The sequence below is a fragment of the Centropristis striata genome, chromosome 20 (genome assembly GCF_030273125.1).
Source record: "Centropristis striata isolate RG_2023a ecotype Rhode Island chromosome 20, C.striata_1.0, whole genome shotgun sequence".
Classification (NCBI taxonomy): Eukaryota; Metazoa; Chordata; class Actinopteri; order Perciformes; family Serranidae; genus Centropristis; species Centropristis striata.
In genome coordinates this window covers 14,712,849-14,738,402 of record NC_081536.1, presented here as the reverse complement: position 1 = coordinate 14,738,402, position 25,554 = coordinate 14,712,849, and the positions used below count along the sequence as shown (strand labels likewise).

At 39.8% G+C, this 25,554-nt stretch overlaps 3 protein-coding genes across 4 annotated transcripts in view; 1 reads left to right on the top strand and 2 right to left on the bottom strand.

Moving 5' to 3' along the window:
- Positions 1–6,373, top strand: part of zcchc24 (zinc finger, CCHC domain containing 24) — a 41,186-nt gene extending 34,813 nt beyond the window's left edge. Inside the window, exon 4 of the mRNA XM_059359017.1 lies at positions 694–6,373. Coding sequence (XP_059215000.1) covers positions 694–807 — 114 coding nt within the window. The 3' untranslated portion in view covers positions 808–6,373. The remainder of the gene's footprint in view (positions 1–693) is intronic.
- A 1,209-nt stretch (positions 6,374–7,582) lies between these two features.
- On the bottom strand, positions 7,583–10,446 carry ppifa (peptidylprolyl isomerase Fa). Its single transcript, XM_059359018.1, has 6 exons — positions 10,267–10,446; positions 10,118–10,148; positions 9,895–9,983; positions 9,234–9,330; positions 8,127–8,202; positions 7,583–8,003 (listed from the first exon to the last, which is right to left on the bottom strand). Exons 1-6 carry the CDS (start codon positions 10,408–10,410, stop codon positions 7,868–7,870), a joined length of 573 nt encoding a protein of 190 aa, XP_059215001.1. The 5' UTR covers positions 10,411–10,446; the 3' UTR covers positions 7,583–7,867.
- A 3,468-nt stretch (positions 10,447–13,914) lies between these two features.
- zmiz1a (zinc finger, MIZ-type containing 1a) overlaps positions 13,915–25,554 on the bottom strand; it is a 108,241-nt gene continuing 96,601 nt past the window's right edge. For both annotated transcript variants that reach the window (XM_059359072.1, XM_059359074.1), the window contains 18 exons: positions 24,712–24,847; positions 22,298–22,412; positions 21,941–22,161; positions 21,648–21,849; positions 21,237–21,518; positions 20,897–21,076; positions 20,607–20,675; positions 20,346–20,511; positions 20,083–20,224; positions 19,636–19,846; positions 19,369–19,474; positions 19,042–19,202; positions 18,865–18,932; positions 18,043–18,111; positions 17,676–17,947; positions 17,151–17,335; positions 15,758–16,039; positions 13,915–15,529 (listed from right to left, as the gene is read on the bottom strand). In XM_059359072.1, coding sequence (XP_059215055.1) covers positions 15,422–15,529; positions 15,758–16,039; positions 17,151–17,335; positions 17,676–17,947; positions 18,043–18,111; positions 18,865–18,932; positions 19,042–19,202; positions 19,369–19,474; positions 19,636–19,846; positions 20,083–20,224; positions 20,346–20,511; positions 20,607–20,675; positions 20,897–21,076; positions 21,237–21,518; positions 21,648–21,849; positions 21,941–22,161; positions 22,298–22,412; positions 24,712–24,847 — 2,975 coding nt within the window. In that variant the 3' untranslated portion in view covers positions 13,915–15,421. The remainder of the gene's footprint in view (positions 15,530–15,757; positions 16,040–17,150; positions 17,336–17,675; positions 17,948–18,042; positions 18,112–18,864; positions 18,933–19,041; positions 19,203–19,368; positions 19,475–19,635; positions 19,847–20,082; positions 20,225–20,345; positions 20,512–20,606; positions 20,676–20,896; positions 21,077–21,236; positions 21,519–21,647; positions 21,850–21,940; positions 22,162–22,297; positions 22,413–24,711; positions 24,848–25,554) is intronic.

The window sequence follows — 25,554 nt, the reverse complement described above, 5'->3', positions numbered from 1 at the left end:
TCAGGGGCTTGAACCCAGTTCCTTCTAACAGCTGAGGGAACCCCATAAAATATACATCAGATTTTCCAGCTTTCCTCACGGACCTAATGTCTTTGGCGCGCCGATAGTAAAGTCTCAACACTTCCTGGCAGACTCATTAGTGTATGACTGAAATATCTCCTTGTAGTGACCCATGGTAACCTGATTTCCTTTAGTTAGACAACTTGAAATAAATAGCGGTTTTGTATCCCAAAAAGAAAAAGTTCTAACAAGAAAAGAACAATAGAGGAGAAATCAAATTTTCCATACAGATTGGTTAAATAACCTCAAAATGTACTGGCCTAGATAGATTCCCTTTGTCCTCAATAATAATTCCAAGAAAGCCATTGCTGTAGCAGTTTTCTGATATTTCCATACAGGTCATCATGATCAAATGCATACTGGATCTTGTTCTTTAATACCAGGTTGTTAAAGTGTGCTGCAAGTTTCCAGAGCTGATGGTGTGCTGCCATATCTCTGCAACTAATTGTGTTTAGTACACGTCTGGTCTGTGAAGAATATGGGCGTAATGTTGGAGGCCAAAGTAGTTAGGCGTATAGCTAAGTTGAATCTGGTGCCAAAGAAACTGCTTGCATAACTCAGAGGTTTATGTGTGTGCTGCTTTTTTTCATTGTTTAATATGACTCATTAGTGGTTCTCTGTTTGTATCCACAGCGCCCTTTAGAGAAGCCGGATGGCCTGGATGTTTCTGACCAGAGTAAAGAGCACCCGCAACACCTGTGTGAGAAATGTAAAGTCCTGGGCTACTACTGCCGCCGTGTGCAATAATCACCTTCAGAGTCGGAGAGCAACTTCTGTGTCCTGAGTCCTATTGCTCATCCTCCATCAAGGCTATTAACTTCCTCCTTTCACATCCAGGTGTCCCTCATCCCTGCCCTGCACACAACATGGCATCCTCTCCTCCTCACGTCTTCCTCTCTTCCCTCAGAAGCCTCAAATAACAACAGTAGCTCTAACTCTTTTGTCCCTTTTCTCAAGCATCCATGGAACACAGATTTTTAGTCATTATCCTTTTTTTCTCCAATGACAGTATTGAAGATTACATCCAGGAATAAGAGGAACAAGTTAGGATCAATCTCTCAAAGTGCTCTTCATTAAAGGCAAAAACTTACCAAAATCAGTGACTTTTTTGTGCCTCATGTATCAGAAACCACATAACCCCAACAATCCAACTCGATGTTTAACAGCTAATCGTGTATAGATGAATTAGCATGTATTTCAATGGTGTCACTGACAGTATTGGTCTCAATAGATTACCTCACCTTGGGGTTTGTTGGCTTTGTGTTTACAGAGATCTGCCTTCCATTTCCCTGCCAAGTGAAGTGTGTGGTAATGTGACGAGCGTTTAACCCGGGCCTCTCATATGATGGTATAATGTATACGAGGCCTTTGATGTCTTGCCGTATTAGGGTCAACAGCACATCTTATTAACTGTGAATTAACTGAGGGACAATGTGCCATACATCCCTAGCTTACATTTGGCCTATTTATTTTCTTGTTGTCTAGTGTGCAATTTGAATTTTAACTGGGACATAAAGAAATGTTTTTGTATGTTTGTATATCACATTATTGTGTAACTGCTTCCACGTGTCTTTAGTAACTACTGTCGGTTCAGTCGCTCCTCGTCTAGATTTAGTGCGTTGCTTACAGATAAGGTTTCACTCGCTCTCCCGATCATTTTTGTTGCCCCAAAAATTCTCAATAATCTATAGTGTTAGGTAGGTGTAGATGTTAGATAGGCAAGTCGTGTTCATTTCAAATTACAACAAGGTCAACTGAGGCGCAGCTGTAGGAGAACAATACTCATTTCAGTACCAATAATCTTGCCATCCACAGTTTCTCTCCATATTATATATAAAGATTTTTCAAAGCACTTGAAAAAAAACTAACTGCTTGCCACATTTTGAATATCATCATGAAACAAGAAGCCTGATTAGATTTTAACCAAAAACTTGTAGAAGTTGGTTGTAAAGAGATTTAGTCCACACATATTTTTTTTTTTATATATAAATGTAGCTTTTTTTATGTGTTTCGGTCTTTTGATGACACATGCAAACTGGGTTTTAGGTCACTGAAAATGGAGAGTTTGTAAAACTCTTTCCAGGGTGCAGATTTTCAAAAACTAAATTTTCATTAATGTTAATGTTAATGAGTAGACAGGGAAAAAAGAGTTTGGGCTTGTAATGTTCTGTTATCTCCTTAGTGAGGTGTCACATTGGAGGCAACATTTCTGTTTAATGGCATACATTGCTAAAATAGTGCTGGCTCTAACCCTGCTAACAGGACTTTTTTTTTGTTACATGTTTATACATGAATGCACAGTTACTCTTCCATTAAATTGAGGAACTGAGGTATCAGAACGCGCTACGGAGCGATCAGCCAGATAACCTCCTGGTGCTTTTTTCAGGCTTCTGTTGGTTTGGCAACAGCGCTTCACTTGTGTCTTTGCATATTCGTTTGCATTTTGGACAGAGATTTTTCGATAGAAGTGCTTCTTTGGATGGGTTTTTTGGGAGGATGGAGGGGAAACACAATTTTCAAATACACCCACGTATGTGTGTCGACTAGGCCTCAGAAAAACAATTGAGTTCACATTTAAGTGCGAGTTGATGCCTGGCAGCCTTAGTGGAGTCAGTGAAGCTAAATGGAAACTTTTCTAAGAGCTTGCACCCTTAAAAACTATGTCCAACAGCTGTTTGCAGTGTAAAGAGTGTCTAGAGAGAGGTGACGTTTGGGAGAACTGCAATGATTTTCAGGTTGGTTGGTTGAAACAATAAGATTTAGTATAGGAGGGCTGATGATGGTGATGTGGTGATGCTGAAGATTCAAGGATATACTGAAAGTAATGGTGAATTAAGTTCACACTTATATTATTTTTTATGAATATAAGTGCCTACTATTATAAACCAATGTCTTTAAAAGGAGGAGAAGTATACATCCTGTTTACATATATCACAGTGCAAACCTAAAGCACTACAGATGCAGAAATGTAGTTTTGACTTATAGGAACCTGCCTTTAAAGGAACCTTGTTTTAGGAATTGTGAACTATTTTATATGTACTGTATTTCTATAAAAGCTGGTTGACTATATTTTATACTGTAACATACTGTATGTGCCTTAAACAGATTTAAATCATTCTTAAGTATCAGGAGGCCATTTGAAATTGGGAAAAGACATGCAGAGATAGGCTCAGAGATGGAGCAGTATATGTGCATGTGGTAACTGTGATGCATAGCAAGTTTAAAGCAGGTTAAAATGTGACAGAGGACAAGAAAAATATATAGTTGCTCTATTAGTTTGAACTGGCATGGTGGGTGTTCGCTTCAACGCAGTTTGTGGAGTTGGAGGCACGGGCTGAAACAGCAATTCCAGCTGGCAATAACAATCCTACTGTGGTCTGTTGTCATGGAATATCCACAAAGATGTTATTTCTTAGTCGATCATCACAACAGAGCAAAGTCGCGCATGAAACTGTGGACCTCACTCTTTGTTTTTTTAATCTATTGTAGTTATGTTTATCCAAGGAACCGTGGGTTTTGTTAAAAAATATACATGGTCACTCGCCTCAGTGGGAGAGTTTGCAGTGGCTGATTATGGTACCTTACAGTTTTGAGAAATTGTGCTAAATTCCATCTATAAAGTTAAAGGGGCACTCCAGTAATTTAATAGTGCAGTTAGATAAAAAATTGGGAGGCTTGCAAGGGACACTCAGGAATAGTCAAAATGGCAGAGATATCCATTCTTTTAATCCCAGCATATGGCTCAAGCTGAAACACTAAAACCTACCTTTCCCATAATTAAACTCCATAGTACCTCTTAGTAGACGACCCTCCCTGCCTTGTATATACACATCTTTATTTCTGTGACGCAGGCTTTTTGTTAAAAATGTGTCTCCAAGCACAAGCTGACGCACCCGTGATTACATCATCATGACATCACCAGGGTTATTTTTCTCAGGAGACTGTCCTCTCCTAAAGAACTAACCCACAGATCAAGGGAAATGCACAAAGCTAATTTAAGCTCCCTCTGGTAAGCAGTGTTGGAGAGTTTTTCTTGGGCTTTTCATTGCGAAAGGAAAGCACAGAAGAAGTGGAGCCGTAAATGCGCTGCCATCTTGGTTTAGACTAGAGTTAAGCCTCCGTGTTATTATTTTATTTCCATCATAAGCATTGGCGCTTACTTATAACATTGTTATTATTGGAGTCACGTCAGATTAGCAAATTATCAAAGATGCTACTTTCATCAACAAACACATTTCAGAAGCTATTAATTTGCTTTGCAAGTACTTGAGTACTCTTTAAGAATTTAATGCTAGCACTCAAAGGAGGAAATTACTTAACATGCCAATCCCTACTTACATTAGCGTATGAGGATGTGTTGATCTCCTGCCATCGGTAGGACAGAAATCAAGGAAATATTAGTGGGTCATATTAGAGTGTAAGGACAAATGACATATGTGGTCGTATGGGTTGGAAGACTTTGTTTCTCAGACTTGACAAATCTCCTCCAGTGCTACAGAAAAGAGTATACAATTGTTTTCACAGTCCGAGTTCTACTCACTGTGCTGAGTAAACATGAGTAAAGTCAAAGGAGTGCCCCTTTAACAAGAGGAATTTTAGCATCTATAATACCACAAGTTAAATCTGAATGAGAGATTCTCCTTTAAGTCGGGAACAATCCATTTTACTTACGTCGTCTTTCTTTTGCTCTGTGTGTCACTAACCTAGCAGGTCCTTATGTCTGAACCTTATTGTCCACATCGTACCATGTGGCTGTAGCGAGAGGAATAGATACCAATGATGCCTTATGAACTAACCTCATAAACAAGTAATGTTATTGTGATTCACCGAGTTCTGGCAGAGTAATGAGAAATCCTGTTAAAATTTGATTCCGCCCAGAGACGTGTTATGAGGAGGCCATTTTAAATGGCAAATCAAGAGCCAATGGAAGCAGTTGATACAATACATTTGAAAAAAAGAAAGAAATCTCTGCTTTCAGACGTAATGTCTTGAATTGCATATACTTGACTTTTCTAGTACCTTTTCAGTTCAAATTTGTTATTTTCTATGAATGAGATGTGTATTTTGAAACACTTAATAGATGTTGAAAATTATAAAGCAATCTGCAAAAACTCAAGAGTTATTTCCCTGACAAAGATAGACTGTTTTATGTATATATTTGATGGCCATCATTATCAAGGATAGTAGCTCTTTTAAAGTGTTATGCAATATTGAAGCTTTTTTTGTGTGAAGAAGGGCCTAATTGCTGAGAAATAAACAAAGCTGGGAGTTTCTTTTCTTTATGTTTTACAATAATCTGAGGGGTTATCCTGCAGAAATATTTATGGAAAGATTTTTTACAACACTTTTTGTATAGAATATGCAACAAAGTTACACTAAGAAGGAAATATTGATGTCTACATAGAATATTATTAAAAAAAAGCTGGTACATAATTAATACCCTTTCTCAATTATAAGCCATTGTATTTTTGTGTTTTGTTTTATGATGTTATCTGTGTTGAATAACCCACAATGTTATTCAGTTGCTTTATGTAACTAATTATTAGCTGCCATTATCATCCATACAGTCGCATGTATTCATTTTGTAAACAATATTATGAAGATATATATTGTGTTAACATGCAGATTTTTTTTCCTTAATTAGTGACGGATACTCACCACTGTATAAGCACGTTAAACTGTGAGATGTAGTTTGCTTTAAGCAGCAATGACAAGAAACTATTATAAAATGTTACGGTGTTATTAGTAGTTTAGGGAGTGTATACTTTTGTTAAGAAAGCGTGTGTGACAAAGAACTATTTTAGAGTTTGCATGTGCATGTGTTTGATTTTGAATGAAATATTATTTTGTGCAATGTATACTTATTTAAATACTTTTACAGTAGTTTGCTACAGTACATATTGTTTTTAACATTATCGGCAACTTCTGATTGTTATTAGTCTTGAAGTTTTTCATTTACCGCTAGTGTAGCCTCTACGAATAATACATATTTACTGAATGTAATGTGTTAACACTTATGTGGTCAATTTGGAAAGTTATGTTTGTATTCTTTACTGTCTGTATCACTTGAGATGTTTGTATTGCAATACTGCAATAATGTAATATTTGAATTGGACAGAACACAGGCGTGAGGTAGGGAAGACAATGATTTTAGGAAACAAGGACAGTCATGGTTTCGAGAGTAGACCACAGGTCTGTTTTTCATGTCCATGAAACGGCATTCCAAAATGTGCCTTATTTGTTAGTTGGGAAAACATTTTAGTGCTTTAGTGCTGTCGAGAGTTTGATGAATTAAAGTCATATTGAATTAGGAGTGCTTGGATTATGTGGTTTCATTTGCATGCTGAATTGTTGTTACCAGTAACTGGGAGGTGTTCACTCAGATTTCAGCCAAAAGCAGCACATTGTTTTCTGAGAGCTCCTGTCTCCTGTCTAATATTTATCACACAGGGTATGTTTTCACCGTCACATTGCACCATGTCTGTGAGTGCAAGCTCGATACGCAAGACAGAGCATATAGATTATGATAAAGAGGTTTTTTAATGGATTATTCATGGTGGTTGTGCAACGCAGAAGGGGGGAGGCTTGTAAAACTTGTTTCTCACTTTCCGTGAAAGTGCTGAAAGATAACAGACACATCGACCTGACAGGGCTGATTTCAACACTTTGAGTCAAACTGTGGACAAGAAAACCAAAACACACAAAAAAGGACACCATCTGATATGGGTGCTGTGTGATAAATGGAGACATTTACAGCAGAAGAACCAGCTTGTACCAGTTGTAAAGATGTCATTGTGTTGCATGTGTGTACTAAACATTGGCCACAGCATCGCCGTCTTCAGAGCCAAGTTTCCATGCACAATATTGGACATGCATTCCAAATAACTAAAACTAAACCAGAGGGTGGGGACCCAAATTATATCAAGTTTGTTACAACATCTCTTGCTCAAACAGAGCGAGAGCTGAGAAGTATCTATAGCAACAATGTAATCTGAGAATTCAAACAAACGGTGGAAGGTCAGTGCGCATATGGTTTCATTTAGGGGCAAGAGCTGCTTTTTTTCACGTCGCTTCATTATTTACTTTCATAAAGTATTAGCTCGATAAGCAGCACCACCCAGTCTCTGGCTCTCATACATGTCCTGGCCTCCTTTTCTCTCTCTCTCCCCCAGACGCTCTGTGTTTCAAATGAAGATGCAGTGAAGAAGGAGCAGCCCACATACAAGCTAAAGACATTTTCAGGTTACTTTATGGATTCAGCTGATTAAATCATCCGCATTCCCCGTGTCCAACGAAACTGTAGCCCGCAGCTCTATCATCTGTCAACTGCATTCATGTGATATTTCAGCTCCACTGTAGGTGGATGTCACATGATGTCACATCCTGCTCTGATGGACAGGAAGTCGGTCGCGCTGGAGAGCCAGTGTCTAAAAAAAGCTGCTGGATCATTTCCAGGAAGCTTTAAAAGCAGCAGGGTCGGTGGCAAAAGAGAGCAAATGTCCTGTACTAAGACCAGAGCTAGTAAAATCTGAAAACGGTCATTTTATTTGGCAGTTAATGGAGAGTTAATTGCACAATAAGAACATTTTGCATAGCAGGTGATTTAGTGCTTGTACACAAAGTTGATTGGTCAGGTTCCAACTTTTAAACACAACATAAAATCTCAATGGGCAGAAAAAATATCTGCTTTTGGTGAAGAACAGAATCACTTGTGGCAGTTCCTCCTTTAAAGTAGCTTAAAAAAAAAAAAAAACCAACTGCTTGTATGCTGAGTCATCCTTCAGATGTCCATATGTGATCTTGAGTGTTATTTAATCTCCCCACAGTCAGTAATGACAATTTTCTTAATCACACCACCGTCATGTAAACCAAAGGATTCCATCTTAGTGACCACGTCCATACCTTCCTTCACCTGCCCGAACACCACATGTTTACCATCAAGCCTGTCAAAACAGAAACAAATACAGAATTCAGCAACTGGTAAGTAATTAAATTTGGTTATGATGGGACTATGAGTGGCAGGGCTGAAGAAAACGACTGATTAAAAAGTTCTACAATGTATTTACCATTCAGTTTTAGTGGTAGAGATGAAGAACTGGGAGCCGTTTGTGTTTGGCCCTGAGTTTGCCATGGAAAGTGTTCCTGCAGACATCAAGAGTTCAACAAGTAAATCAATTAAACGTGACGCAGTAAATAAGATCTTGTCCTCATTTTACAACTGATTCAATACTATTTAGGCCTGACTGGAACAAAAGCAAGAAGCATGACAGGACTCAGTGTCTAACTGCGTTTGCTGGAGTCCTGTTTCTGTGTTTTGAAACACACTCTAAAATGAAGCACAAAATAATCAGCATGTGGATTTAGTTTATTCAAGAAAATTAGTTATTTTGATTAGTGCATGTTGACTCACTAAAAAGTAGGTCATTCACCTGGGGATTGCAAAATCCACATAGCCCCTGGTTTTAGTGCTGCATTAAATTAGACACTGCCATCTAGTGGAGAGGCAGCTATATTAAAATATTTCAATCTGGGAAATGATTTATACTGTTCGAAGGAAGTGACCTATATATTGAAAAAAAAATGTTTTTCTTCCAACAGATTAATTTGTTCAATTAGATTGACTTATCACTTAGTTCTCAATATGTCAGAAAACAGTGAAACATTTGATTAGATGATAGAATACTTGGCAATTTTGAGTGATAAATGAATTAAATCATTGATTCATCACCAACATTGTTGATTAGTTTTCTGTCAATCTGCCACTGAATACACTGACTAATTGTTTCAGCATTTTAAAAGAGCCTCCAAATCACAGATAAACTATCCAGACAGCTAACTAAATTAGCCGTGTTTTTGTTCTGTAGAGTGCCACTAAAAGGAATAATGAGACTTGGATCACACGGCACAAATTATTTGAAAGTTTGTAAACAGATGTTTTAATTTAGTTTTGCTGTTGTTAAACAAGGCATTTACTTCAAATTCATAAAGACATGCAGGAAAAACAAAGTGTTCTTCAAGAACTCAAGCTAACACAGGGTAGATACAAATTGTTATCTTGCAGGTGAAGTATCCCTTTAAAACACTTTTCATAAGCCTATGTATACAAAGAAATATGAACCAATAAGGACTGCTTGACTTGTCCTCTAAACAGAGATACAGAAATTGGGATGTACCTGGACCCGTGTGTTTTAATTTGAAGTTTTCATCCCTGAAGGTCTTCCCATATATAGATTTCCCTCCTGTGCCATTGTGGTTGGTGAAATCTCCCCCCTGCAACAGAAAACACAACACCAGACAAATCAGGGTTAGATTTAGTGATTTGGCAGCAAACGCTGTCTTGCTTGGGAATGTTTGCGTTGGCAGTGGCAGAAAAAAATATCCTACTCAAAACTTTTCTTCTGAATTAAAACTTTTAACCATCAATATTAGAACTACTAATATAGCAGTCTTGCATTCAAATCAATACTTAACGTGAATAATGGGTATGATCAGCACATTATAATGAAATGTATTTACGTTGAAGCTTTCAATTCTAACAGTTTAATGAAAAGATATAGCATTTTATCGTTACATATTGTGAGTAAAATCTGAATCTACAAGGTAAATGTAGTAGTAAAATGTTTGCCTCTGAAGCAGATGTAAAAATACACAGTAAATAAGTAGTATACATAAGTGCTTGGGGACTTTTTGTAAATTATTTCGGGGTTACATATATATATATATATTATATATATAATTTAAACATAACAAATAATCTATAGCTTAGCTGTTAAAGTCTGTACCTGCAGACAACATGGCAAACACTTGAGTGCACCACTTCACTGTAAATCTTACCTGACACATGAACTCAGGTATGATCCTGTGAAACACAGATCCCTTGTAACCAAAGCCAGGCTCCCCGGTGCACAGAGCTCTGAAGTTTGCTGTGAAAATAATTATATATTTACATTAATATCATCCAAAAACAAAACAGAGCGAGGTATTTAAGCTATGAATTAAACAAATGTTACTGTTTATACTGAGCAGCTAAGTTTAAAAAGGGCATGATTGAACATACCTGCAGTCTTTGGCACTACATCTGCATTCAACTGCAAGATAATACAAGCCACAATCAAATTCATGAATGAATGATTACACTGAGCAATGCTCTTATCTGCAGGAGAGACCAAGGTCTTAAGGAGAGGCTATCGCTAACCAGCTAGCTACCTCAATGGTTATTCTTCCCAGAGGCTCACTGTCGGCCTCGATCTCCAGAAACACGACGGGGTTGTTGGCGGGACTGGAAGAAAACAACCTCGCGGCGGCGACGCCCGGCACGCTGTATCTCATGCGGTTTTTTATTTGTAACATCTCTGCTCAGCTGACAGGGTGAGGAGGACCTGCAGGCCATGGGTGCTGCTGGTGTTTACATCTGACGTCACGCGGACTGAGTGTCAGGACCCTCGGTGGTGAAACAAACAGCGACACCACGTGGGCGGTTATGGAAGTGAAACACATTTTCATATTTATTTCATTTTATTCTATTATATTTTATATCATTTTATTTTATTCTATTTTATTTTACATTCTTTTATTTTGCTTTGCTGTTTTGTTTAATTTAATTCAATTGTTATTCATTTTTATACTTGGGTGATGTGATAACTATACTTTGAATGAGAGCCATTCTTTCAAATTGCTGTTTCCAAGTTCTATATTAAACGTTAAATCCAAATTTTGACTGGCTTTACAGAAATTTGACTTTTACTTGTATTCTACTTGGGATGACAGCCATATTTATTTACATTTCAGGAAGGGAAGGCTCAGGCACACCTTCAATCTATTTCCTTTTACTTGTAATGAACTTGAGAATTACATGTATCGGTCTTTAGACGGATACAGATAGATGAAGGCTTACAGACCAAATTTTGTGGGGTTTTTTAGGATAAAGTTTACTGCAGCTAAAAGGACACTGGACACTAAAGGATAGTAAAGGACACTTTCTTTCATTGTGATGACATATACAGTATAATTTGACTGAAGGGGCTGTGTTAAAAAAAGGAAGAGGGTTGGAAATGGTTTGTCTGAAGTCTTTTGAACTTTATTGTTTTCCTGCAAAGTAGTCATGCTGTAAGCAAGACTGTATCTCACTACAGAAGCAGGCATGTTGAAAACAATAAATCTCTTCATAATGACCAGAGTCCAATTCAGCGTTGATGCTGCTTTGCCAAAACATAATATTATATGACAAACAGTGATGCCTTTAAAACTGCAAATGCATGATTCTTTTAAATATTTCCAAAAGACTAAGAGATGTAAAATGACAATGCAAAGTATTTTAATCAATGCTCCTAAATATTGATCATCAGATTTTGCAATAGTTTTAAGCAGGAGGGAACTTTATCATTTCCATAATTAAAATAAGAGTATGTAAGCTTATATTTTTGCTTGTCTGTAACACCTAATATTAATTATTTGCTACAGTAATTAAATCGATCTGCTTTCTTTCAGTTCGTATGTCAACTCAAATAATAGCTTTTATACACTTAATGCCTTTTTTACTAATAGCTTATGAATTAACTAATTATTAAAGTGGTGAAATGGACCTTTTCACAGCAGATATTTTGACCTGTCATAACAGGAACGCAGATGTGACAAATAACTAATTAATAATGCCAGCATGCACAAAACCAGAAGCCGGAAACTGAAGCAGCCATATTGAATTTGGTAATTCACAACAGTGTTTTTACTGCTGAGACATGCCAAAATTTCCTCAATGAAAAAAGCTTATTGGTTATTCTGTGATATTCCAGCCATTAAAGAAAAACACCATTAACATGTGAACTGCTGTTTAGTTATTGTAAGGGCTGAACCATTTTAATAAAATATTTTATTACTTTTGACTGATATTGCAAGTGTTTTTCAATATTACAGGTAACTATCATTTTTACATATTTAGTCTAATTTTCATGAAAAAAAAACATATTAAAATTATTATGCTGTGATTTTTGCAGAGAACAAAGATGTTGTCTTAAGTCTGTAAAATATGATGTTTAGGCCAGGACATCTCTGCAGCATTACAATATGTAATGTAAAATGGTATTTTGACACGCTTAAAATCTCAATTTACTTGTGTGTATTCTTGGATTTTTTTTTTTGCACAAAATTACAGCCCTTTTTATCTTTTTGTGGAATATGTAATGGCTTGATTAATGCTGGTTGCACTTTGTATGTCAAAAGACACAAAAGGCCATTAATTCTGTTTCATCTGAATACATATTTATTAGATAAATATTAGGATGTCACGTCATCTAACTACATACAGATTTGCAAGACTAAAAATCACAATGTTTTTCTGACCAGTTTAGAATATGAAATGATTGTACATAGAATGTACAAAACCAAAGAGACAACTGCCACCTGTTGTGCCAATCACTTCAGATTGTACCTTTATAGCATATTTTGCCAAATTGCATAAAAATTGTAAATTTGACAAACTTTTTTTTTTACAAACTGTAAATTTGGAAACGACCCTTATGAGCTACTAAAAGCTCAATGTCTCCAAGTTCCAATTTATACCTCAAACGGTTTTAATAATTTTGTAGCACCTTTATAAAGTACACAGGTAATAGAGAAATACACAGAAGTTTAATATTACACAAAGGAAAATGTCTTTTTTTCTTGGTAACCCCATGTGGAGGGGTACATAAAGTATCTTCCATAAATGAACAGGCGTGGTTAGAGAGGTCTGCACAGACGCAATCGAACACAGACTCATTTTGCCAATTCAATGTCTGACAGGAGGATGCAAGCTTTACAAATTCTAAATACACTATGCACACTCCCCCTGGAGAAAATGAATACATTTCTGTTAACGTGTCTCTATTTGTCATTTACAGTATATACACGTATCCCTTACATCCCCACCCCCACCCCCAACCCTCTGCCACAACCTCCCCTTGTATGCAAACAGGAGGGGGGTCTCCCCTAAATTCCATTTTACAATATTAATTGCATTCTCTTTTAAATCCTCAACTCAATTTCCAATGTCTGAAATCAGACAGTACAATTTGTGTCGTTCAAATTACTAGACGTGATTTTGTGAAAGGTTGCAGTTACAGTTACACACTGTGTAGGGAAATAAAACATCCCAATGCGGCAGTGCATTGTCTTTAACAAACATATAAACAAACACATACAACATCTGATCCTTCAACTGTGTTATATGCAGGTGATCAATTTTGAAGATCAGTAAAGCCATATTTGGTTCTTCAAACATTACAAATCTCAAATGGGAGGGGGCTTTTTATCCAACAACATACAGTATATTTTAAATTCATTTATGACTGTACTGCATAAAACTGTGTAAACCAAATTATACTTAAAAACACCGGACAATAATAATAACTTAAAACATTATCAAATGTGATGAAAATACACAATTCCCACATTTTTCCAAGGTATGATTATTTAAAAAAATCATCAGGACATTTTGCACATTCTCACTTTAAATAAAAGAGAGCGAGGTCACTTTGTTCCAATGATATTAAACATATAATAATATTTTGTGGAGAAATTTGGACCTCTAAGCTGCATTAACAATCTTTCAGACAGAAAAAAAACAACTGATTTAAAGCTGACCAATTTTTCATACATAAAAAAATAAAAATAATTCTTCTGAGCAATTTGAATATTCCTTTTCACTGATGCATTGTCACAGAGTAATGTAAAACAATACACAGGGACTCGATACAAGGCCAGTGAGAGTGCATTTGGATCAATTCGTTACAATATTGGACTGGTTATAAGGGATTCTGTGTGTGTTTGTAAGTGTGTTTGAGTGTGTGTAGTCCTTGACAGACATACAGTACCATGTAGTTGCCAGTAATAGATAGGTACAGTACTGTACAGTCACAAAGTATTCACAAAGGGTATATACAACAGCTCTGGAAACACTGTTGGATCATGCAGGATGTTTTTTTTTCCAAAAAAGATGCAGTTCAACAGTAACAAAACGACAAAAGGAAAGATTACACAGACGTTTCTATAAAACACAGTGATTTAAAAACTTCTGTAGACGTCTGTAGGATGCTGAAATCCTGCTCTTGCGCCAACATAATATCCAACTCCTTTACAAAAAGCATAGGACAACTTTGGTGATGTGTGTCTGATTATTTCCAATGTGGGACAAAGATAAAACACTTAAAAAAGGACAACAATTAGAAAAAAAAACTGATGAATTTGAAATAAAATAATAAATATAAAGACAAGAGAAAATATTTGATCAAGCACGGTTAGGCTGGACAAAGACAACAGGAGCCATTGGCACACATGCACTTGTGAACAAAATGGTGCTGAATTTGACGAGGAAGAGCGAAACATTACAATAAATACACAAGAACGACAGCAGGAGAAAAAGGACAGAGACAGCTCTGAAAGTGGATTGTTTTATCTGTATTCCATTCAATATTTTTCTTCCCTCTTCTGTTTCGAACTTTCCCTGCCCCGCTGTCTTTCACATACGCTCGCAGGCAAACAAAAGAGGACACGTAAACATACACACACATACATATATACACACACCGACACACTCACACTAGATTGCACAACGTGCGCTTGTCTCCTCTGTTGACACTCGAGGACATTATCGCTCGTCCTTTCAGTGCTCTGATTCTGTTGAGTTCCAGTTATTCAACTGACACACACACACACACACACACACACACACACACACACACACAGACACACACACACACACACACACACACACACACACACACACACACACACACACACACACACGGGGGTCAAAGGGCATGGCATGTGCCAAAGTTTTGGAAGAACACATTTGAAATAGGATAAAAACACTCTTACAAGACAATGTTTTTCTTTTTCACAAAAGGAAAATTATAATTAAAAAAAAACAAAGCTACAACACTTTTCCTAGAGCCCACAAAGGCTCCTGTCTCCTCCGTGTTGTTTACACATGATGATTATAGCTGCACAGTTTTCAGTTGAATAGTCACAAATATCATATATGTATATATATAATATCACTTTAGTGCCCGCCAACATGGCTGTAAATGGTGTGTTTCGAGTCAGAGGCGGTGAAACTGGTGCGTGGAATCTTTACACGAGGAAAAAAAGGGAATGCGGGGACAAGTGGCGCTCCTGCTCTCTCCCTTGGAGTTCCCAAACAGGCGCTCCCTTTCCCCGCCCTGCTCCTATGCCACACGTTATCTGTTGATAGACTGTGTATGTGCGTGCGTGAGCATAGGAAGCTGCTTGAAGTTTGGTAGGAGGTCTGTGAAGTGTCTGTGGACGGACAGTCAAACACGCCACGACTCCTGTAGGTGCAGGAGGGTTTTCGAGGGGAGGTGGGGGGCTAGTTGTTCTCAAAGAGCGAGAGAAGGTCGTCGTTGCTGTTGGCGGGAAGGTCAGGAGGGTCCAGGTATGATAGAAGCTCGTCTGGGTTTGCCAGCTCTGGAAGCAGCTGTGGAGAAAAGGCAGAGAGAGGCAATGAGTGGCGGAGATAAATAACCTGAAAACATATTTATCTTTGTGAAGCTGGAAGAGTTCGAATCATGCTCAAGTGTCAGCTGAAGCCAGTGTACACGTAAACAAGCATAAAAAAGGTCAAACAGAGGAGATGAGAGCAGCTGTAGCAGACAATGTTAGCTGTTAACAGGTAGCTTAGGGTGCCCAGAGCCAGCACACTTACATCCAGGGAGGGTTCAGGCATATCCTGGGCTCCCTGACCCATCTGCCCATCTGAGGAGGGGTTAAAGTTCAGATCGCTGTGGGGGTGACTGTTCTGCCCAGGCTGCTGAGGCTGCGGCTGAGGCTGCGACTGGCGAGGCGGCTGCGATGGTTGGCCACTGTGATGCAAGGGCTGCCCTGACTGGCCACTGTGATGTAAGGGCGGCCCTGATTGGCTGCCAGGGTGGGGAGACGCATGCAAGCTCTGCTGCATGGAGTTATGGGACTGATCGGGATGGGACATCTGCAGGTGCGAGAGGACAGAAGGAGACAGAAAAGCGAGAGAGATGGAGAGTGAAAAATAAAGGAGGGAGACACAGAGAGTGTTAAGGGGGATGCGTGGGAAGAAAGAGAGGAAAAGCTAAATGAGTTCCAGCGTGAATAATATGGAACGGGCCTTTTTTTAAATGGGAGCTGTGATCAGCAGACATGTACAGCTGCGACATTTTACAGCGACATGAGCATGACTGAGCACACATGCTGGCTAGAGGCACACGCTGCACCTTGTTCAGAGAGCAGATCTGAGAGTCTATTTCAGTATGGCACAGATTGTTCTTCAAACTAAGGTACCAAATTATGCCACAGAACTAACTTAACTGTCGATGAAAAAGCCATAAAAACTTTGAGGTCTATAATCCTAATGTACTAGATCTTATAAGAGGGGTATCATGATTTGGATCCTAAATTGAAAAAAAATATCGAAATGAGCTTTCAATTTTGATCATGGAAATCAAAAGCAGGATCAATGATCAAAGCCTCCAGCTTTACTGAAGTCAGTGGTGAGGAACATTTTGCCTTCCCTGTAAGTTATGTAGAGAGACTGGGGCTGGTTGGCACACTCTGCACTCTTTGCTGCATTTATCTGCCTTCATTAACCACTAAATGAAAGATAAATGTCTAAGCTATAAAATTGCATCAATAAGGAAAGATTTTGCACCAAAAAAAACGTTGCTTCTCTCTCATTCTTTCTTTTATCTTCTTGTTTATTAGTGGTTGGCAAACCAGCTTAAAGGTATATTACACCACCAAGTGGACTGGAGTGGTCAGTATCATTATGTTCTGTACACATTTGTACATTTTGTATCCCGGTCCAGTCCGGTGTTTGGCTTTATATCAAACTGTTCTGAAAATTGTTAGAATGGTCCAACCCAAGCTGATAGCAATGGCTAAAAAAGTGCTGAAAAGTTTAAATCAAAAAATGTCATTGAATCATGACCATAAAAGTCTAATTGAATCATGGATTCGTCAATCGTGACACCCCCTATTGTGTAGTGATATACTGTTCCCATAAAACATACACACTATGTTATAATGGAATTGGAGAGCGAGCAGCACTGGAAGTCGGCCCTACTTACTGCATCATTCATGCCGTGGTTGAGGGGCTTGTCCTGGGGGAGGAGACCGCCAGGACCATCTGGGGGGTGGGAGAGCTGGGGGCCATGGATGAAGTCATTCATAGGAGGACCTCCTCCTCCAACTCCACCACCAGAGGGGTTCCCATGAGGGAAGTCAAAGCTCCCTTGGTTGTGGTAACTGTTGCCTTCAAGGATAAAAAAAAAAGAAACGTGTCAGAAGGCTAACTGCAGTTTGACCTTGCTGACTAAATCCCTGCTGTTGCAAAAAGTTATCTTCTCAAAGTGGTTACATAAGGGGATTCACTTTTTTTACTGTTATGAAACATTTAACAGAGCAATGGAGCTTACAATATTTTAAAAACAGGTTCAGCACAAAAATCTCCTTGGGGCTGTTTCTTTGTTTAAGGCACTAGAGACACATCAGTAGTTCCTGCTATAAAGTGCAAAACAGCTCACTTTCCCAACAAACGAGCTGACTATCCTGTTATTTATCTACATAGTCGGATGCTGGCTGCTTTTCTTTACCTGCTCCAGGGTAATCTCCCCCGTTGCCACTAGGATGTTGACTTGGGTGTGGGGGGTAGGGGCTTGGACCCAGTCCAGGGCCAGGTCCTGGGCCAGGCCCTAGCTGGGCAATCATTTCCATCACATTGGGCATGGTCATCTGGCTGGGGCTCATGGTCTTAAAGCGCTTGGCAAGTGGCCCGTCAGGATCCTCTTTGATGTGAAGCTCGGACTTGATGGGGACAGGTCGCCAGCTACATGTCGGGTCTATAGTCACCTCCTCAAACTCTGAACTGTTTAAGCACAAAGTAAAAAGTGTTTGTTTGATGATGAAACAATGGATTCAAAGTTATGGATGTATTTAGCAGAAGAAAGAGAAGAAACTTACTTTTGGATGGCATTGAGGATCCCCCACATGTACTGATCCACTTCCAGACCTTCTAATAATGCCGTTTTACTAAAAGGGAGGGGGAAAAAAATATTAGAAATAATTCATCAGATGAATTTCTTATTAACCCTCTGGAACCCACAACCAAAATTATTGTAACATTTTCTCTGGTCCTTAAACAAATAATGTGTGACAGACACTTCATTCAGGGAAGATAACCAAAACCAATCTTAATCATTATATTTCATCAAAATCACTTTATTGTATGTGTCACCAAAAACGGTGAAAGAAAAAACAGTTTGTGCAAATCAGTGCCTGGAAAAAAAAAAAAATCTGCGCTCCTCAGAAAAACTTGGAAGCCGTGATTGACTTGGCTGAGACCAAGCACCAGTGCAACTTTGACTGAACTGCAGGCCGTTTTCACAGAGCAGAGACGACAAAAGAGGTTATAAGTCAAGGTTGTAAAAATGTAAATAGTTCAAAATGTATAGTATTTATTGCCTCAATTTTTTTCCAATATTGATACTTGTGGGTACTTTGAATAATGCTGTAGACATAGGTTGCATTATACATTTTGTAGAAGAATTTATCAAATTCAACTTGTCATTTAATGATTTATGCCATTATAACTCTATTATATTGAGTTCTCCCAAATTCAAACTATGATTGTACTGTTTTCATAGGCACAGTACATGTATTGCTGTGGAAAATTAGGCCACAGTGAGTTAAATGTGACAGGAGCAAAAATGCCCTGAAACTGTTGGCCTTCAGACGGTTAATTATCTCATTATTTACAGTACAAAAGAGCAACTTCTTACTCACTTGCACACAGGACACCTCCATGTCCCCCTCTCACAGTTGAGCTGCAAGTAGGACTCCAGATCAAAGCACTGCAGAGAACAACATCACACGTGCTCATTAGAAAAATTCTCCCATTCACAGCGACATGTGACACAGTTTTACATTAGTAATTTAATGCCTATTAAAATCTGAACAAACCTGGACATGTTTGCAGTCATGCCCTCGTGCGGGTAGCTGGATGCGTCGGAAGGTAATGGGACATTTCAGCGACACTTTAATGGCCGTCTGCTCCACGCCGTCCTCCCCGTTTAGAGTGGTGCTGCCAGCAGAGGCCGCCACACTGCTGAAGTTCCTCTTCACTGAAAAGAGAAAGTGTTTCAGATGGAAGGTATTACTTTGTAAACAGTTGCAGGTGTAGTTCCAGACCTAGTTTAAAGGAAACCATAAAGAGAAACAGGTGCGGGCGTGCGTAATTAAGACGTACTTATGCATATTAAGTGCACTAACAGACAAAATGAGCCGTACCCTTGGTGATGCAGTGTTCTGCAGGAAGGAGTCTTTTCTTCAGGAGCCCCTGGAGGACGGATCGCACAGATGGCCTGTGGACCAGCTGCAGCACAAACAGGTGGGACTGCAAAGCAACACAAGAACATGAAAATAAACAGAAAGTCTAATGAGCACAGCGCATATACTAAGTTAAAACATCTGTGTAAAAGATCATCCAAGCTTATGTTTCTGTTATATGAAATAATTACATTTCGGTGCTGTTGTAGTTATACACTGTATACTTACACAACAGCAGGCGGTGACTGTAATCTGGATCGTGTTTCTTCCAGGTTGGCATACGTGCTTCAGGTGCAGGGGTTTGTGGGAGGTTTTGTTGTCCCCCCTCTCGATGGTGAGGGGCGTGGCGTTGACGCTGACCTGGACGGAGGCAGGCCAGTTGGTGTTCATCTGCCTGTCTTCATGGTGGTAGCACTTAAACTGGAGCTCAAGGTCTGACCTATGGTAGTAAAAAAGATCAGAGTCAGGGATAATATTCAAAAAAGCCAAGAAGAAGGGCAGCTTAAAACAATCACATTTTTCACCCCAATTCAGTGAAAAGCTGAGATTGAGAGTGAATGCGTGGTAAAAGGTTTCTCTTTCTGATAGACACTATAAGACTGTGATGCAGATTGTGAACTAATAGGAGCAAATTAGCAAGTAAAATGAAAATTGAGGCTTGTGCAGTTGTCCTACCTCCACATGAGGGTCTGGTGGACGGAGGGTCGAAGGTGGAAGACATGGTTACTGACTGCCAGGTTGTGCTCCAAGCGGAATGGCTCCAGCACCACTCCATCCCTGACTGGGAACGTCAGCCGCAGCTCCTCATTGGGGTTAGCTGGGAAAGAAGAAAAACTCTTTCAACTTTTGATCTACTAAAGTCACACAATGCGCCAGATGTAATAAAAGAGCACGAGGATAAAAGCAACCACTTGTTTCACAACTGCTGGGGTACTTACATGGAGGAGGCGGAAGTGCTGTCATATTTGGTTTCATGTCGGGTGGAAACGGGGGCTTCACATCCTGGTTTGGCGACAGGTACGGAGGAATACTACTTCCTGGGGTCATAGGGGGTGTGGGGTTTCCAGGGACTGGGGAGTGGGGGTAGTTACCAGGCCTCGGGGGCTGTTAAAAGGCAGGAAAGTGCAATAATGAAAACATCTGTATAACCCATTTCCCATACATGACTGGGTCAGTTTTAGCAGAAAGATCTAACATACCCCATTGCCTTGGCCATAGGAGTACCCGCCTCCAGAGAAGTTGGTGCTCTGACCATTGAAAGGCTCTTGCTGTAAAGGAATAAAGAAAAATAATAATTTAATATAGTTACATATTGCACCAGACGTATAACATTTCTTTCAAAATGTGCTATAAATATGTGCTTTGAATATGATCTCTGTGTCCCTGTCTTTTGCATATTGCATGCTGGGAAAGGCCTCAGCCTCTTCTGACCCTGAGTAGGAGTAAGTTGATGAAAATAGAGTGATGGATGAATGCTGTCATAACAGACCTTATAGTACTGGCCCATAGGCATGCCAGGTGGATACTGTCCTTGGCCCTGCTGCCCTGGCATCCTCTGGCCGGGGTAGTTAGGAGATGGCAGCGGCCTGGAGGCGTTTGATGAGGGGTACTGTCCCTGCTGTGGTGGGAACTGACTGTTTGGTCCGTACTGCTGACCCCCGTAACTTCCCTGGATGAAGAAAATTATAGGAAAAGACGTTAGGGTGCAAAAGCAAACAACCAAAACCTCACAATCTCATGCAAATGTGTGAATCCTCCAGGATTCATGGGGTTATTGCTGTTTGCCATTGGGCTACCCTGCACCTGGATCATCAGATCTTTCCACTCACCTCCCCAGGATATGGCCTCTTCATCCCCTGCATGGGCATGCCCTGTCGTGGTCCTCCGGGATACCCTTGCTGAGGCATCCTTTGGCCGTGAGTGCCAAACGGCACCATGCCTGGGGTTCGAGCCTGGCTCATGCCCATGGGAGGCCCACTCATATTGGGGTTATTCATGGCTGATCCCATGCTGGCTGGATTCATACCTCCAGGGGGGCCTCGTGGGCCGGGCTGGTTCATGAACTGGCTATTGTAGGCCTGTGTGGGGCCCATTTGGAACGAAGAACACATCTGGAGGCAAAACAGAAGGTTTCAGTGTGTAATCCGGATAGTTTGGGTCTCTGCTAATACATTTTTTTATGGATTTTGTATAATTTGTAGTTACAGCTGCAAAAATCTGTTATCAGGTGTGTGTTGTACCTGTCCATACTGGTTCATATCTTTATTCTGGGTTTCCTGCAGAGCTGCCACTGTGGCTGTCGCAGTGGCCGTTGCAGTAGCAGCAGCGGCAGCGACAGCAGCAGCTGCAGCGGCGGCGGCTGGCTGAGTGAAGTCACCAGGAGGACGTGTGTGGGAGGTCAATCCCATACCTCCTGGAGGAGGGTTTGGGCCTCCAGAGTAACTGTAAAAAAAACACGTACGGTATGTTTTAATCATTATGGTAAATTTTACTGCTCAGTTTTTTAAAAAGAGAGTCGTATCCAGTCTCTTACCTCCCGCTGTATCCCCCAGGACCTCCAGGGTAGCCAGGCCTGCCGTACATGCCTTGCTGCATATACGGTTGGTTAGAGCCTCCTTTGTTTGGAAACTGTTGCTGCTGAGCATTGAACTGGGGTGAGTTGAGCCCTCCTGCGCTGGCAGACATGCCCGATCCCATTGGGTTACCTCCAGGATTCATGGGGTTATTGCTATTTGCCATTGGGTTGCCTAGCACCTGGATTTAACGAATACGGGAAGATAAAATATCCATTAGGCTTGTAAAGTAAACACAGCAGGCAAACCTTCTGAGTCAAGCACTGATTGTGTGTCAGAACTTATATAATTACAGGCTGGATGCTGTTTTTGCATACCTGACTCTGTGACGTGTTGGTCACGCCCCACACTGTTGTAACCACAGACAATGACCCAGGGGGCTGGTTGGTGTTTTGTTGCCAGGGGACAGAGTCATAGGGAAAGGATCCATCACTGAAAAGTAGATCAAAACACAAACGTGTGCTTGATGTCACTTGAAGTTTCAATTGGCCAAGGAAAAAAGAGTCAAAGAAAAAGCGTCAGAGTTGCATATCTGTCGAGAAATGTGAATAATTTGGGAATTCTTCTTGCCAAAACGTTAGGCAATTTGAAATGTTTGGCATAAGATTTCAAAATATGTTTTCCAGCCAGGCTATCTGCTAATATCTGCACAGTTAAATGAGCAAAAAGCTTCAAATGAGTTGATGAGGACCAGGACCCTCACATAACAGAAAAAAATAAATATGATTAAATTATTTCTTTGAGTTGTTGAAAAGTCTTTGGGTACGATTAGGGAGAGTACAGTTGGAATGTTTAACATTCAGCTTAAAAACAAATATCAGGGCAAAGTATGAGAGTCTGTTACATATAATAAACAAGCTTAATCCTCATGGGGAGAGGCAAGTGGCCAGTGGAGTGGGAAGGAACTGCTGTTTTTGGAGAGCAGCTTGTTTTCACTCAGAGGTTAGCTCTTGGAATGGACGACTTGTTCAATATTTCCTCATAAAGGCACAACATTATCCCGAGATCCTCAGCAGAGGCAAAAAGGACTCTTGGCGAACTCTGGGTTTTCTTCGAGAGAGAGAGAGAGAGGAATGAGCACACAATGTTCTCAAAAAACATTACTTCACAGCTCTCTCTGCCGATTTGTCCCTCCGCCCCAAATCACCTCAGCTCCACTCAAAGTTATTCTGGCTCTTCTCCAGACAATGGAAACGCTCTGCTTCTTGGCAGTGTATTATATAAACACTGAATTCAAAATACGATCTTAAAGGTAAAACATGTAACTTTTCTGAATTTAAAAGTCTTCAAACGACTAAACCTATGATAAATATTTTGTAGAGTTGTGTACTTACATTATCCCAAATGTTTCCAACATTTTTTCACCCAGAAAAATCTCTAATTTTAACAAAAAGAACATTACGTTTAATTTGGTCGACTGTCAATGGCGTCATATCCGCCATGTGAATGCGTCAACATTGTGGTTGTCTATCAGAAGCTGATTTTTTATCATTTTTTCGTATTTTTTTGATACACTTATTAGATCGTGGTTGTTGTTTTTTAATCTATATCTTTTAACCAAATGAAGGATTTTAATCATCAGACATCTGGATCTTAAGTTATCAGAGAAACAAGCTGAGTAAATATCTGAGTTATCGGCAGTTCAGCTTGCAGCCCCTCCGGGACATCCTGTGTCCCCTGAACACTGAAGGAATCCTAACCGCGAGAAACGGACTGCAATGACGGGAAATGAATGAATGAGGTGAAAACCAAAACTCCCATCATCCAGAAACTCTGTTTTTTGTTATTGTTTTGATTGAAAGTCTCATAATGGCAGAAAATGACATGCTGTGTGTTTAATGAAGATTGCTCCATTATTGCACCGTGTCTCTTTAAGACAGTAAAGTGAACCTTACTTAGCTTTAATGAATTTGTTTGTGTCGCCAAGAAAGTTCATTTAATAAAAAAAGACTAACTAATTTAATAAGTTAAACCACCTAATTAAATCGAGGATTTTATTCCAGGATTTTTTTAGTGTGATGATGTCAAGATATGACAACAGACATTTAAACCTTCATCCAAAAACCTCAATTGAAGCTTTGAATGTAAAAAAAAAAAAAAAAAAGACATTCAGTAAAGCAATACTGTTGTGTTTTAATGTTAAGTTTGTGTTGCTGAAAGAAAGAAAAAGCTGTGTATCAGCAGTCTGTAGTGGTGTGATTTTGTATTGATGTCTATTAAAGGGCTTAAGTCAGGCTGACTGAGGCTTTAACTCACTGTTGGCTCCTTTCAGATGACTGCCTGCAGTGGCAGACAACTAACAGATGGCACAAACAGTCATGTATCAGACTGAGTATCAACGGGTGCAATACAAATTCAATCAAACAAAAATATTTGAATCATAAAAATGTAATTAAAAGCATGGAATCTACCACATTCAATGGGGAATAACTAGAAGTAAATGGGTAGAAACAGCATTATTAACCTAATTTATTCAAAAGCAAGTGACTCATATCTGCCAACTCACAGCTGCACTTCTCTGATTTTATGCTGTACAGTTTTTTTGCACTTAATACTCTCTCTTTTTTATAATGTTTTTTGGAATACATTATGACCCCAGGAAGCAGCCTTATTTCACTGGTAAGATGGAAAAACAGTGACCTTGAGCTGAACTGAGAATCTGGGTTGAACTGTAAAATAAGCGCATTCTTTATTCATCTGACAGGAGATGTCTCGGAGACTCCCCACTGACCTGTGTGTGAGGCCGGGCTTCATGCTGTTCATGCTGGGCTGCATGGGGACTTTTCCCTGCGGTTCGTTCTGCCTGCTCTTCTGGTGACGCAGCAGGAGGAGACGACCCAGCTCCTCGCACCACGACGACAGCAGGGCTGCGAGGGAAACACACAGACACAGACACATATGCGCGCGTTAGTTTCCTCTCCGTGCACACATTTGCCTGCATCAACATGGCTCTGCACTGTGAACTCATGTGGCATTGAGTGCATGTTTAAGGCTCTACCTGTGGATATTCTTGTTTCCATCGTCACACTTTTAAATGTCAACCTCAAATGAATAGATTTACCCTGTCAGCTCTCTGAGCAGTGCAGAGGACTGAATCGTACGCTCATGTCCAGAGCCATTCGGCGTGATGTTACTGCTACGGCCTCCAGGGGGCAGTCTAACTCAATAAACCTACGTGCATTATGTGCCTGTGTGAATTTCACAACAGTTACATCACATCATCTGTACCTGCAGTGTAAAATATAAAACTGAATTCTCTCTACAGCACAAAGGACCTCCCAGTTTTCCTGCCACAGAGAGGGAGCGGCTGAAATGGAGCGTGAGAGGCGGACAGAGACGGAGTGATTGGGGTTACAGATATGATCTATTTAGGAAGTAAGAAACTGATATCTTCTCTCCTCCACTTCCTCCACTCATCACCACCACTTCATTTTTCTTCACACTTTCCCTGTCCTCTTATGTCTCTAAGGACTAATCAGTCATTTCAGCCTTCTCATCCTCTTCATGAAGACAAGATTTTTTTTCTCATATTGTGCCAATTTACTGAATGTTTTTCCAAATTGTCAATCAACTT

Bases quoted from the DNA above. Each gene is read 5' to 3' on its own strand.
- ppifa (XM_059359018.1), bottom strand. From the start codon at position 10,410: ATGTTACAAATAAAAAACCGCATGAGATACAGCGTGCCGGGCGTCGCC. The intron at 9,984-10,117 runs GTATGTTCAATC...TTATTTTCACAG, and splicing joins TGTAGTGCCAAAGACTGCAG to CAAACTTCAGAGCTCTGTGC. The intron at 8,203-9,233 runs GTACATCCCAAT...TGATGTCTGCAG, and splicing joins ATTAAAACACACGGGTCCAG to GAACACTTTCCATGGCAAAC.